The sequence below is a fragment of the Chionomys nivalis genome, chromosome 14 (assembly GCF_950005125.1).
Source record: "Chionomys nivalis chromosome 14, mChiNiv1.1, whole genome shotgun sequence".
Taxonomy (NCBI): Eukaryota; Metazoa; Chordata; class Mammalia; order Rodentia; family Cricetidae; genus Chionomys; species Chionomys nivalis.
Genome location: NC_080099.1, coordinates 69,010,845 through 69,025,365, shown reverse-complemented (window position 1 = coordinate 69,025,365; position 14,521 = coordinate 69,010,845). Strand labels below are relative to the sequence as shown.

Sequence of the window (14,521 nt, the reverse complement as noted above, 5' to 3'; positions counted from 1 at the left end):
TGCCCCTGCCAGTCTTGGGGTTACAGTGAGTTCCAGCCTGCCCCTGCCAGTCTTGGGGTTACAGTGAGTCCCACCCTGCCCTGCCAGTGTTGGGGTTACAGTGAGTTCCAGCCTGCCCCTGCCAGTCTTGGGGTTACAGTGAGTTCCAGCCTGCCCCTGCCAGTCTTGGGGTTACAGTGAGTTCCAGCCTGCCCCTGCCAGTCTTGGAGTTACAGTGAGTTCCAACCTGCCCCTGCCAGTCTTGGGGTTACAGTGAGTTCCAGCCTGCTCTTGCCAGTGTTGGGGTTACAGTGAGTTCCACCCTGCCCCTGCCAGTGTTGGGGTTACAGTGAGTTCCACCCTGCCCCTGCCAGTCTTGGGGTTACAGTGAGTTCCACCCTGCTCTTGCCAGTGTTGGGGTTACAGTGAGTTCCACCCTGCCCTGCCAGTGTTGGGGTTACAGTGAGTTCCAGCCTGCCCCTGCCAGTCTTGGGGTTACAGTGAGTTCCACCCTGCCCCTGCCAGTCTTGGGGTTACAGGTAAGCACTTCATTATTTTTTAGTTCACTACTTAGGGCAAAAGTAAGATTTAATAAGCCACTCTTCTAGAGTGGATCAGTATCTTATGCACAACACGAATTGTAAAATAATAAAGTGAGGGATAATGGATAAAAAGAGGCCATTTATCTAAGAGAGCAGAGAGAGGTGCATGGGAGAGTTTGGAGGGAGAAAAGCAAAGAGGAAAATGATGTAATTAAATTATAATCTCAAAAAACTTAAAAAAATTTTAAATAAAAATAATTTAAGGGGGGCTGGAGAGATGGCTCAGCGGTTAAGAGCATTGCCTGCTCTTCCAAAGGTCCTGAGTTCAATTCCCAGCAACCGCATGGTGGCTCACAACCACCTGTAATGAGGTCTGGTGCCCTCTTCTGGCCTGCAGGCATACACACAGACAGAACATTGTATACATAATAAATAAATCAAATAAAATAAAATTATTTAAAAAAATAATAATAATTTAAGGGCTGGAGAAATGGCTCAGTGGTTAAGAGCACTGACTGCTCTTCCAGAGGTCCTGAGTTCAATTCCCAGCAACCACATGGTGGCTCACAGCCATCTATAATGAGACCCAGTGCCCCCTTCTGGCATTCAGGCACACATGGAAGGAATGCTGTACACATAATAAATAAATAAATCTTTAAAAAAAAAAATTTAAAAAAATCGAAAGGCCATGAGTTGTTTTCCATGCACTCTGCTTCCTGCTTGTAGACCGAGATGTGAGCTCTAAGCTCTTCCTCCACCAAGCCTCTGCACAGACATCATGGATTCTAACCTTCCAAATGGTAAACCCCAAATAAACCCTTCCTACTGTAGTTGCTTTGGTCCTGGTGTTTACCACAGCAACAGAAAGTGACGAGCACATTGGTATTGTTCTTAACTGCTCTGTAAGTAGAAAATAATAATAAAAACTCCCACTGGGCAGTGAGTGGCACAAGTCTTTAATCCCAGCACTCAGGAGGCAGAAACAGGTGGATCTCAGTGAGTTCAAGGCCGGTCCGGTCTACGGGGTGAGTTCCAGGACAGGCTCCAAAGCTACAGAGAAACCTTGCCTCAAAAAACCAAACAAACAAACAAACAAAAAATTTCCCAAAAGATATTTAAAGCTCTTCAGTAAGCTCTCTGTAGTGATCTTTAGCCCTAAGACAAAGGCGAATTAATATGGTATTGAGGCTGCGTCTGTTAATTTAGTCTCATATTACTGACACTGTTCAAGATTTATCTTACTATAAAATCACTGAATCTCAAGGTTGGAAAGGAACTAAGAGACGAAACAACTCAAGCACACATCCAAGTGTCCTGGTGCAGTAAAATACATATGTAAGGCAAGTGTGCGTGAGTCATGAGCCAGTTACAAAGGGGCTATGATACCTTAAACTGCTGTTGATCTCCACACAACCCAGTTTCCATGACATATGAAGCAAAAGTCCACCGATGAGTGTCTGCCACCTGGAACGGATGAATGTCCAGATGAGTTACTACAGGCCTACAGAGCCCAGTGCCATCCAGCCAGGACAGACCTGCTGACGGCAGCTAATACGTATCTCCAACCCTTCTACACCTCGCTTTCCCCATTTGCCCAGCTCTTCTCTAATTCTGTAGACAACTTCCCATCTCTACTCCTTTGAATCCAACTCGCCAATACGTGTTGATATTCTTATTTGCCTCTTCTCCTTCTAGACATTTCCTGAACCTCATTCATAGCCATAGATACGGATGACTTCCAGATCCCTGTTCTCATCTAGATACTTGAACCCTGAAATTCCATAGCCTCACAGTCATGTCACATGCCAAATGCTGTCTTAGACACTCCCTGAGCCTGGTCATCATCCTACCGCCCTCACTCAGCCAGCTGAGGCAGCACCTCAACCTTCTCCCTAGCCCTTCCTCTGGCTTCACTGCCCTCGTCTACTTGGCAAAATCGTCATGATTGTATTTTTCCCCATAACAGTGTTCACATCCTAAGCCACCTCCCTAGTTTTTGTTGTAATTTAATCTTCCCTATCGTGCATCTGGCCCTTAGTGATGTGGGACAATTCTGTATTCTGTCAATTACATTTTAAATAAACGCTGATTGGTCAGTAGTCAGGCAGGACGTATAGGTGGGACAACCAGACAGGAAGTAGAGGTGGGGCAAGGAGAACAGTAGTATTCTGGGAAGAAGGAAGCTCTTTCTGCAGTCCTGCCCAGACCACGGATGTGTTCTACCCCGCTGTAAAAGGTACTGAACCATGTGGCTAATATAGGTAAGAATAATGGGTTAATATACGTTACAAGAGTTAATAAGAAGCCTGAGTTAATGGGCCAATCAGTTTATAATTAATATAGACCTCTGTGTAATTTTCTTTGGGGGCTTACCAACTGTGGGAACTGGGTAGGACATAAACCCCAACAAGCCGGACCTCATGTTACACCTTAGCATCCTATAAAGACCCCCAAGGGCTGTCCCCACCATCCATTCTCTACCTTGTAGCAGTTTTTTCTAAGCAGCTAATTAAACCATATCACTTACTTGTTTTAAAAATGTTGATTCGCCAGGCGGTGGTGGCGCACGCCTTTAATCCCAGCACTTGGAAGGCAGAGGCAGGCGGATCTCTGTGAGTTCGAGACCAGCCTGGTCTACAAGAGCTAGTTCCAGGACAGGCTCCAAAACCACAGAGAAACCCTGTCTTGAAAAACAAAACAAAACAAAACAAAACAAAACAAAACAAAACAAAAAAAACCAAAAAAAAAAAAGAAAGAAAAATCAAAATAAATAAATAAATAAAAATGTTGATTCTTCCTCAGCCCTCAGACCTTAGCCCCTTTACAGCCCCATATACCTGGGGTCATGAAGTTCACTAGAGGAACAGTGCTCTTAGCAATATAGTCAGGGACAGCATGTGTTAGAACACTGCCCTCTCCCACTGCGCAAAGCACATCAAAATGCCAAATGAGCCGGACATGGTGGAACATAACTGTAACCCCAGCACTTGGGAGGCTGCGAGGGAGAGATGGCTCTGTGGTTAAGAGTGTTCTCTTCTCTCCCAGAGGGCCTAGTTCAGATCCCAGCACCAAGCTGGGGCTCATAGCTGCCAGTTCCAGGAGACCCAATGGCCTCCTCAGTCACCACACACACACACACACACACACACACACACACACACACACATAAAAATAAACCTTTAAAAGAGGGAGGGGGGTTGTGAGTTCACCGGCATCTCCTGGAGATGACAGGCAATAATCACAAGTATTCTCTTCAGTGGTGTTTCTTATCCTTATTCTGGGGCTCTAAGTAGTATTCAACTTCTAGAGCTACCCAAATGTAGCAAGTTCCCGTGTCCCCTTTAAATACTGCACCCATTAAGGAGCCCCTGTTTGTGAAGCCACCCATGCATCTCCAAGACTCACGGGGGGTCCAGGACTCCCGCAGCCTCGTGCAGCTCACGTCCTCCTGACAGGTCTTAGTGCTGCCCTTCTACTTCCCACTGATTGTAATCTGGACATTCTAATTTACCATGATCATGGCCATGTCACATCCATGTCCAGGGGTCATATATGACGGCAATCTGACCTCTCAGGACACTCTCAGTGTTCAGCTTAGTCACCTCTATACTCTAGATGACGCACACATTTTATGACTGTATTTTAGTCCCAAATGACCTGAGACACCTCACCTCAGAAATGACTATATCATACCTATGTGTTATGATACTAACTGAGAACCCTTGGTCTCCAGGACAAAGTTGCTTATGCATGACTCCAGGCCTTGTGATTTGGGCCAGTCCCCCCCCCCACACACACACACCCCAGGAGATAGTCTCACTCTGCCTTGGGAATTCCCAAGGCACACAGCATGCAACCTTGAAATATGCCAGGCTATTTCCTTCTTTATAGAATAAAGTAATAAGAACTATTGCTTCGCTGCCAGCCAAGAATGGAGCAACTAGCTCATGCCGTGAACCAACCTGCTCTAGAGTGGAGGTCTGAACCTGGTCGATTCACCCCAGAGACATGAAGTAGTGTTTGGAGACTTTTTTAAGACAAGGTTTCTCTGTGTAGCCCCGGTTTTTCTTCAACTCCCTCTGTAGACCCAGCTGGCCTCGAGCTCACAGAGCTCTGCCTGCTGAGTTCTGGGATTAAAGGCGTTCACTCATCAATACCCTCAGCTTATATTTATATTTATGTTTATATTTAACATACATTATTTTATGTGTTTGTGTAGTATGTCTGCAGTCCCTTTGGAGGGAAGGGATGGCATCTGATGCCCTCTTCTGAACTCTAGGAGCATCAAGTACATGGTATACATATATACATACCTACATACATACATACAGGCAAAACATTCATGCACATGAAACAAAATAAATCTTTAAAAAAAGAAATTGATAAAATATTTTTAAGAACAATTTGTTATCAGGCATGGTGGTCCATGTCTTTAATTCCAGCACTTAAGAGGTAGTGGCAGACAGGCAAACTCAGTAAGTTTGAGGCTAACGTGTTCTACATAGTGAGTTCCAGGACAGACAGCCAGAACTATGTAGAGAGACCCTGTCTCAAAAAAATAAATAAGAGAAAAGAACGGGGGGGGGCAGGGAGGGAGGGAGGGAGGCAGGGAGGGAGGGAAAGGAAAGCTAAAGAAGTTTGTAGGAGCCAGGCGGTGGTGGCGCACGCCTTTAATCCCAGCACTCGGGAGGCAGAGGCAGGCGGATCTCTGTGAGTTCGAGACCATCCTGGTCTACAAGAGCTAGTTCCAGGACAGGCTCCACAACCACAGAGAAACCCTGTCTCGAAAAAACCAAAAAAAAAAAAAAAGAAGTTTGTAGGACCAAGGCATGAGAAGCTTAACAGGAGCAGAGAACCCAGAGGAAGTTCTTAACTTCCAGCCATCATCACCTGCCAGTCAGCGTAGGACCCAGCCATGATGAGCTTAAAGGAGGCCTGAGTCTCAGTAGTTTACCCTGAGGCAATACCTGGTTGCAGGAAGGATCACAAACTGAGATTACCCAGACACTAGGCCATCCAAAGGAAATTCCTAACGTACCAACCGTTGTAGATAGGATCACCTGCCAGCACACGTCCCTCAGGACACCCCTAGACAACCAGGGGTACTGAACCTTAGAAATCCCTCACCCCCACCTTTATTACTATAAAAACTCAACTATAAGTGAGCTCGGGGCTCTCCAATTGATTATTCCAATATGTTAGATGCCACGCACCGCCCCCCCCCCGGCGCCCCCCACCCCCACCCCCACCCCACATCTGCACTCTATGCGCTAGAACCCAGTTCGCGAGCTTCGGGCAAGGGGCTAGAGGTTGAGAATACATACGCAGAGACAAACCGACACACAGACCTTCAAACACTGGTACCAAAAGCCCCCCTTTAATAGCACCATGGAGGCTTAAATACCCTGCAGTCTACGGCCAACAGGTGAAAATCCCATCCTCTGATCCTCAAGGCAAAGCACAGCTTTTAGTATCTTCAATTAGAAGGCTCTAGACAGGGAAGAGCAGCTGAAGGCCAGGACTCAATTAGTCCCAACAGTTAGACACAAGGATAGCCCGAGTTTGCAAACTTGTTTAGAATAAAGGCTCTTTGCTTTTACATACGGGACTCTGTATCCTTGTTGGTTTTGGGGGGACTTTGCAAACCTGGGCATAACAGTTCTTTTACCAAATGTCTTTTTTTTTTTTTTTTTTTTTTTTTGGTTTTTCGAGACAGGGTTTCTCTGTGGTTTTGGAGCCTGTCCTGGAACTAACTCTGTAGACCAGGCTGGTCTCGAACTCACAGAGATCCACCTGCCTCTGCCTCCCAAGTGCTGGGATTAAAGGCGTGCGCCACCACCACCCGGCTTACCAAATGTCTTAAGTGGGAATATCCAGAAAGTCATTCCAAGTTTTACAGGTTCACATACAAAAATGTCTGAGGCTTTGAGGCTTCCTGGGGAGGGACATGAGTCAAGTGTCTGCTGAAGAGAAAAATCCAACAGGTCCATTTTATCTGGTGTGAATCCTGGCCTAACAGCACTGCTTTCAGGCTTCCTGGGGAAGGACATGAGTCAAGTGTCTGCTGAAGAGAAAAATCCAACAGGTCCATTTTATCTGGTGTGAATCCTGGCCTAACAGCACTGCTTTCAGGCTTCCTGGGGAGGGACATGAGTCAAGTGTCTGCTGAAAAGAAAAATCCAACAGGTCCAGTCTATCTGGTGTGGATCCCGGCCTAACGGCACCGAGACTTCGGTGACTGCTATCTGAGTTGCTCTTCTCAAGGACTTGGAGCCTTTGTACAAACACACCTAGCAAACCAGGAAAGTCCCAGATGGCTGAGAAGTGCTCAGGTAATGGTTCCTTCAAACATCTCTAGATACGTGGTTTTGATAGGCAGAACCTGGCTTGCTAAATTAGGTGTCTCTTATGTAACAATAAAGAGGCTTTTACAAAGCCACAAGGGCAGTCATCAGAGGCTATTTCCCTGCTGCTGCTCCTGCTGCTGCTGCTAGGCCATTAAACAAGCTGGAGTGACCTTAGTAACACAGAACACCAAAAGCCTACTAACAAAATGGGAAAACTATAGTGTCTCTAGCTGCTGCTGAACCTATGTGTTTAGATGGAGCCTCCAGGTTGCCCCTGTAAGCTCAGGAAAACCCCGATCCTCCTGTTCCCAGAGTTCCACATTTGCTCCAGCCGCTCACGGTTTTGATTTTACCATATGTGGGCAGACCCAGCTTGTGGAGAAACACCAACACCCCTCACCTACAATCTAGAAAACTTCCCTGGCCTGGTTCTGTCAGGTCAGTGAACCTACCCTGGAGTTGCATTGCTCAATTCAGCTGCTGTTATACTTCTTCAGTTTGGCTTGACTGCCTGGGGAGGGAGGAGAGAGAAAACCTAGTGTAGTTCCTAAAGCTGTTTTAAAGAGCTCTCTAAGACATTTTGGACATTTCCTACAAATGCATATGCAAGTAGCTGAAGATACTTGCCCTGGGAGCTGGAGAGATGAGTGGTTAAGAGCACTTGCTGCTCTTACAGAGATCTAGAATCCGATTCCCAACACCCATGTCGGATGGCTCACAACCACCCGGAACTCCAGCTACAATGCCTTCTTCTGGCCTCCAAAGGTACTTCATTCATGTGTCATATACACACAAATACACACAAACATACAAATTTTAAAAAACAAAATCTGGGGGGAAAAAAGATACTCACCCTTGGAATAATGTAGGATAGGTGAATTTCAGGACCGACAGGACATACTGAAAACAAACACAAGACTGATGAACATTTTGAATGACAGAGAATTAATAGAGCATATAATAATATTCCTATTGAAGAAATCTGAGTATTCTATATAAAGGCCTTCATTCCCCCAAGTCTGAATGGGCAAAAGAATGGCCCTCCAAGTTATACTGAAGGGAACAGCTGGGGTAAGATTATATTTTTGTTTTGTTACTGTTTGCTTGTTTGTTCTTGAAACAGGATTTTTTTTTTCTTTTTTCTTTTCTTTTCTTTTTTTTTTTGGTTTTTCGAGACAGGGTTTCTCTGTGGCTTTGGAGCCTGTCCTGGAACTAGCTCTTGTAGACCAGGCTGGTCTCGAACTCACAGAGATTCACCTGCCTCTGCCTCCCAAGTGCTGGGATTAAAGGCGTGCGCCACCACCGCCCGGCTTGAAACAGGATCTTATCTGTAACCCACCCTGACCTAGAACTTGCCATGTAACCCACCCTGGCCTAGAACTTGCCATGTAGCCCACCCTGACCTAGAACTTGCCATGTAACCCATCCTGACCTAGAACTTGCCATGTAACCCACCCTGACCTAGAACTTGCTATGTAACCCAGGATCCAGGTAATCCTTTGGCCCTGGCTTGCTAAGTACTGGAATTACAGGTATACCCTGATTCTTTTTTAATTCTTTGTTGTGTATAATTTATTGATATAATATACATATGTGTACATGTTCATATGTGTGACTGTGGCTTAGCACATGTGTGGAGGTCAGAGGACAATCTTAGATGTTATTCTGCCTTCCACCTTGCTTGAGATAGGTCTTTTGCTATTCATATGCCAGGCTAACTGACCCATGAGCTGCTGCCTATCTTGCTATAGGAGTGTAGACACACATTGTCACATCAGTCTTCCCTTGTGTCTTCCTCCAACCTTGTTTTAGGGGTAAAGACACATGCTATTACGTCAGGCTTCTAGGTGGGCTCTAGGGATCTGAACTCGGGTCCTCACACTAGCGAGGCAAGCACTTTTACCTGAGCATCTCTCCAGTCTTTCTATAAGTCTTTTAATCGGATTTATAGACCTTTATAATGGAGGGATTGTATTTTGTCTTTGGAGATATCTTTTTCTACTATAAACACTTTATTTATGGTCTAAAGCTATTAAATAAATACTTTAGGAAAGGACTCTGTTAATTCTCCACACTATCTTAAAAAAAAAAAAAAAAAAAAAAAAGATGCAGCCAAGCCAGGTGCAGTGGCACACACCTAGCCCAGTGCTCATGAGGCAGATGCAAGAGGAGCTCTGTGAAATCAAGGCCAGCCTGATCTACAAAGCAAGTCCAGGCCAGCTGAAGATACAGTGAGACCCTGTCTCAAAAGAAAGGAGAGGAGAGGAAAGTAGGGAGGGAGAGCAGGGAGGGGAAAAAGAGGGAGGGATTAAATAGTAAGAACCAATGGTATTGAGGACATTCACAGAAGTATCTTCCCTGGCCTACCCAAAACTCTCCCTGAATAAGTTCCTACATGTTCCGATTACAGATCACTTCCTGCGCTGCGTTCACTTGTATCATTCAGTGTGCCCCACCCTACCTTTCCCTGATGCTTCTTTCTGAACTAGAGAAAGGATGAAGAGAGGCCTGGGCATGGCCTGAACACCCACAATAACCTTAATTATAATACCAGTATTTTCTCAATGTGTTGTGTGCTTAGCTTTAGTTCACAAACTGAGGGAGATCTAAGATGCTGATGCTCCGGTGGGGAGTAGGTCAGTGGCTGAGCATGTATCTAACATGTGAAGCCCTGGGTTCTGTCCCTAGTATACAAAATAAAACAAAGTACTGAAGCTCTCCTCTTTTTTTTTTTTTTTAAGAGGCAAAGCAGTGGATCTCCGAGTTTGAGACCAACCTGGTCTACACAATGAGGTCCAAGACAGCCAGGGCTACACAGACAAACCTTCTCTCGGAAAAACAAGAAAGGAAGGAAGGAAGGAGGGAGGGAGGGAGGGAGGGAGGGAGGGAGGGAGGGAGGGAGGGAGGGAGGGAGGGAGGGAGGGAAAGGAAAGAAAAAAGTCTATTAGTTGGTAAATGGCTCAGAGGTTAATAATGCTTACAGATCTTGAAAAAGAACCCTCTTAGATTCCCAGCATACACATTGGTAGGCTCACAACTATCTTTAACTCCATCTCTAAGAGCGCCAATGCCTCTGACCTCCTCAGGCATCTATCCTCACAGACACACACACACACAAACACAGACATGCAATTAAAAATTAAAAATAAATATTTTAAAAAGAAGTCTCTGACAAATTGAACTTTAGCTCTAAAATGTCTCTGAGCTAGGTAATCCCCGCACTCAGGAGGCAGAAGGAAGATTCCAACCCAGCCTTGATCACATAGCAAGGCCCTGTCTTAGTGGGGAAGGGGGTAGGGCTGGTGAGAAGGCACTAACCACCAAATCTAATGACTTGAGTACTACACTCTGAAGTGACTTCTGCAAGATGCCCTCTGACCTCTGCTGGTGTCCCATGATAGGTACAACCAACACATACAAACATTAAATAAATAGACAAAGGCTGGAGAGACGGCTTGGTAGTTAAGAACTACCTGCTGGCTACTCTTCCAGAGGATCTGAACACATGACGGCTCTCAGAACCATCTGTAACTCCAGTTCCAGAGAATCATATGCAGTCTAGGCTCTGCACACTGCAACACACGCTGCACAGACATGCATGCAAGCAAGACAGCCATATGCATAAAATAAAAATAAATATTTTTAAAAATTAACATAATAATAAATAATAGCTGGGCGTGGCGGTCCCACTACAAATCCCACAGAACTTGGGCGGTAGAGACAGGAGCATCCACTAAACTCAAGGCCACTTCCCACTCTTATCAAAATAGGAGTTTCTGCCTCTCAAGATTTTAAACCCTTGGATATAGCGGAAATACCTGAAAAGGAGATAAAGACTAAATGAGTCAATCAGTGGAGTAAGGGCTGATAATCTTTTACACTGCTTCTACTTTGGGTCCTGGGGCAGAAGGCTCTTCGGGACGGGACAGAATGTTTCTGATACCTTCAGTTCTTCTTTCCCTGAGGGAAGAGCAACTGCTTGCTTTCTGCTTGTTTGCGTATATATGTATTTATTAACTTGAGACAGGGGTTCAAGTAACCCACGCTGGCCTCAGACTCGCAAGGTAGCTGAGGAAGACCTTGAAGCCCGCATCCTCCTGCCTCCACCTTCCAAGAGCTGAGAGTGTAAGGTAAGTGTTGGGGATGGAGCCCGAGGCTTTGCGCACGCACGGCCACATCCTCCACTTGAAGACAATCCTCCAAGTCGGAAACGAAGTTCCGGTGAAGTGGACTCAGAGTCGGTTTCCTCGCGGTCCCCATCCGGACCAGACAGCCCGGGGCAGCTTCTGTGACGTGGACCGCACGGCTCGCAGCCCACGCGCAGTCGCGGCCGCCCGCACGCTCACCTTGTTCGTGAGGTGAGAAGCCAGGTAGCAGGTGCAAAAGGTGAGGCCGAGCAGGGAGCGCCTCCCGATCATCTGTCAACTCGCTCGGCTCCCCGGCAGAAGCAGCGCCCACCGGCCGGACCCCACCCAGCCGCCTCGGTCTCCGCTGCCCTGCCACGAGGCTCCGCTCCGCCAATCAGCGAGCAGCTCGCCCGGGAGCCGCCTCCTTAAAGGGGCCGCTCCTGCTAGGACACCTCAGCTTCGCCTCCGGCCCGGGGTCCTCTGAAAAGCGAGACCTCTCTAGCTGCCGGTGGTAGAAAATGGTGGAAAAGAAAGTAAGCACGTTACCGAAGACGTCACAGCATTCCTTATGGTTTGAAGAAAAATAGCCATAGCTATTACTGAATGACTGGATGAAAATACGCGAGGCTTTACCGAATTTTTACGATTTTCTACGTTGCTTCCGTTTAATTTTGGCAAAAACACAAATTAGCCACGATTGAAGTTAATTTTAAAGTGACTAGAGAGATGGTTCAATGGTTAGGAGTGGATATTGCTGTTGAAGAGGACTGCAGTTCGGTTCCCAGCATCCACCTCAGAGGATCCTGCTGGACTCAACAAGTGCACAAGAACAAAAAAAAGTAGCCGGGCGGTGGTGGCGCACGCCTTTAATCCCAGCACTCGGGAGGCAGAGGCAGGCGGATCTCTGTGAGTTCGAGGCCAGCCTGGTCTACAAGAGTTAGTTCCAGGACAGGCTCCAAAAGCTACAGAGAAACTCTGTCTCGAAAAATTAAAAAATAAAAAAGTACATTCTGAAGTACAATATGCACAGAACCAAAAATAAAGTAAACCCAGAAATATTCTTAACAGAAGCTTGAAAACGGAATTTATCTGTAGGTTGTGCCCGAGATCTGTAATCCCAGCAGGTGGGGTAGTAAATTCAAAGGTCACCTGGACTGCAAAATTGGCTTTGGGGATCCAAAGCCAATTGGGGCTGTGTGGCTTTGAGCCACAGACAGGAAAGGAGATCGTCTTTTTCAAAGCAGAATTTTAAACATTTCGCCAGGGCAGGAAATTAACGTTGGTGTGGGCGAACAGTAGGAAATGAACAAGGAAGACGTTGGTGATTTGCGTGGTTAATAAGAGGTGCAGGTGGGCCAGAGAGGTGGTTCAGCAGGTGAAGGCGCCTGCTGCCAAGACAGACTTTTCCAGAAAAAAAATCAGAAGAAAAGAACGGATATGAAAGTGTGGAGGGGCATCACCGGTGTCCAGGGGAGTGTGAAAAATAGGGGTGGATATCATTAAAATGCATTGCATGCACATGAAAATTTCAAAAAAATAATTAAAATAGACTTTAAGCTTGGGGGGTTGTTGGTTTTTTTATTTTCGAGACATGGTTTCTCTGTACTTTTGTTCCTATTGTGTTAGGTGCAGTCTCTGTGATGGCAGTGTTAACCTGACGGTACCTGAAGCAGGAAGAGTCACCTCAAGCGGAGGAACCACTTTCTCACTGGGTGATGAAGAAAGGGAGCTAAGGGGGCGTGTCCATTCATTGCTCTCTGTTTCTGCCTGTGCTGTGATTGACAGCTGCTCAAGCTCCCGCTGCCTTGCCTTCTCCACCAGGGCTGTACCCTTGGACCTTGAGCCAGAATGAAACTTCCTCCTGTCAGTTGCCTCTGTCGTGGAGTCTTTTTACGCTCACAGGAAAGAAGAGACTCAGACATTAGTTTGGCAATTTCCCTAAAGATATAAGAGAGTTCCAATATGTGATTATTGATACTTTGTTACTTGATTTTACTTTAAAGTTCCTATTTTTTCAATACCAGAATGTGGACCTGGATTGTGACCAAACGCAAAACTGCTGGCTAAATATTTATCAACAAATGTTGTGAAAGATTATTGTTGGGTTTAAGAGATGGCTCAGCGGTTAAGAACACTGGCTGTTCTTTCAGAGGTCCTGAGTTCAACTCCCAGCAACCACATGGTGGTTCACAGCCATCTATAGTGGGAGTGGGATCTGATGCTCTTTTCCGGCAATAAAGTTGTATATGAATATAGAGCACTCATACATAAAATAAATAAATCTGTTTGTGGGGTTTTTGTTGTTGTTGTTGTTTTGCTTTTGCTCTTTTAGTTTTTTGAGACAGGCTTTTCTGTGAAACAGTCCTGGATGTTCCGAAACTCACTTCATAGACAATGCTGGCCTCGAACTCGCATAGGTCTGCCTGCCTCTGCCTCCCAAGTACTGAAAAAGGCGTGTGCCACCATCACCTGGCAAATAAATAAATCTCCAAAAAATATTATTGTTGTTCCTAAACACATCCAGAAATTCCAATCAAGTGAAAACAGAAGAAACCCAGAGCGTATGACAGTTTAAAAAGTTTCTACCACAGGATGTGGTGGCAAAACACCTTTAATCCCAGCACTTGAGAGGCAGAGGAAGGCAGGATCTCTGAGTTCAAGGCCAGCCTGGTGGTCTACAGAACAAGTTCAGGACAGCCAGAGGTACACAGAGAAACCCTGTCTTGAAAAACCAAGAGGAAAAGAAATGAATGTTTCTATCCTAAGTCACAGAACATGTAACTCATATTAGCTTAAATAACAGCAATGTGTTGGTTCATTTAGAGAGTACAAAGTCCTTGTGCTCACAGATAAGCACCAGGGATGTTAAACATGCAGAGCTGTCTCTAAAAAGGAAGAGATGTATAAACTGTTTCCTGCCCAGAAGGCTGGTGTCTTACTTAGGGTTTCCATTGCTGTGAAGAGACACCATGATGCCGGCAACTCTTATACAGGAAACATTTAATTGGGAGGCTGGCTTACAGTTCAGAGGTTCAGTCAGTTATCAGCACGGCAGGGAGCATGGCAGCGCACAGGCAGAGGTGGTGCTGGAGTTGTAGCTCAGGGTCCTACATCTTGCAAGCAATCAGAAGTTGACTGGGGCAGTAGGCAGTAGGCAGTATCCTGAGCATAGGAAACCTCAAAGCCCGCTCCAACAATAACACACCTTCTCTGACAAGGTCATACTCACTTCAACAAAGCCACTAATAGTGCCACTCCCTATGAGATTATGAGGGTCAATTATATTCAAACTACCTCAGTTCGGAATAGACGGAATAGATGTGGTTAATACCTGGTGACCTCTGCATACGGCCAGGCTACACCTGACCCCCACAGACTTTTACAAACAGGACCGGAGGTAGTTAATAGCCTAGTGACCTTTGTGCTATCTGTGTGATGGAAACCACAGCAGGTTCTCTCCCAGACCCTCAGGATGACACATGTAGTCTATATAGCCTGACTATATGGAAGAGGTGATGTGTACTTT

At 45.9% G+C, this 14,521-nt stretch overlaps 1 protein-coding gene across 9 annotated transcripts in view; it reads right to left on the bottom strand.

Moving 5' to 3' along the window:
• The window catches only part of Tmem241 (transmembrane protein 241), a 144,962-nt gene extending 133,618 nt beyond the window's left edge, over positions 1–11,344 (bottom strand). For 7 of the 9 annotated variants that reach the window (XR_009058309.1, XR_009058312.1, XR_009058310.1 and 4 more), the window contains exons 1-3: positions 11,215–11,344; positions 7,722–7,768; positions 1,908–1,985 (exon numbers count right to left, since the gene is read on the bottom strand). Coding sequence is in view for 5 of the 9 variants with exons in the window: in XM_057789223.1 (XP_057645206.1) it covers positions 1,908–1,985; positions 7,722–7,768; positions 11,215–11,286 (197 nt within the window). In the remaining 4 variants the exon portion in view is untranslated. Of the gene's footprint in view, positions 1–1,907; positions 1,986–5,845; positions 5,882–7,721; positions 7,769–11,214 lie in introns of those variants that run through there. The other 2 variants (XM_057789224.1, XM_057789226.1) reach the window with 2 other exon arrangements.
• Between the last annotated feature and the right edge of the window lie 3,177 nt (positions 11,345–14,521).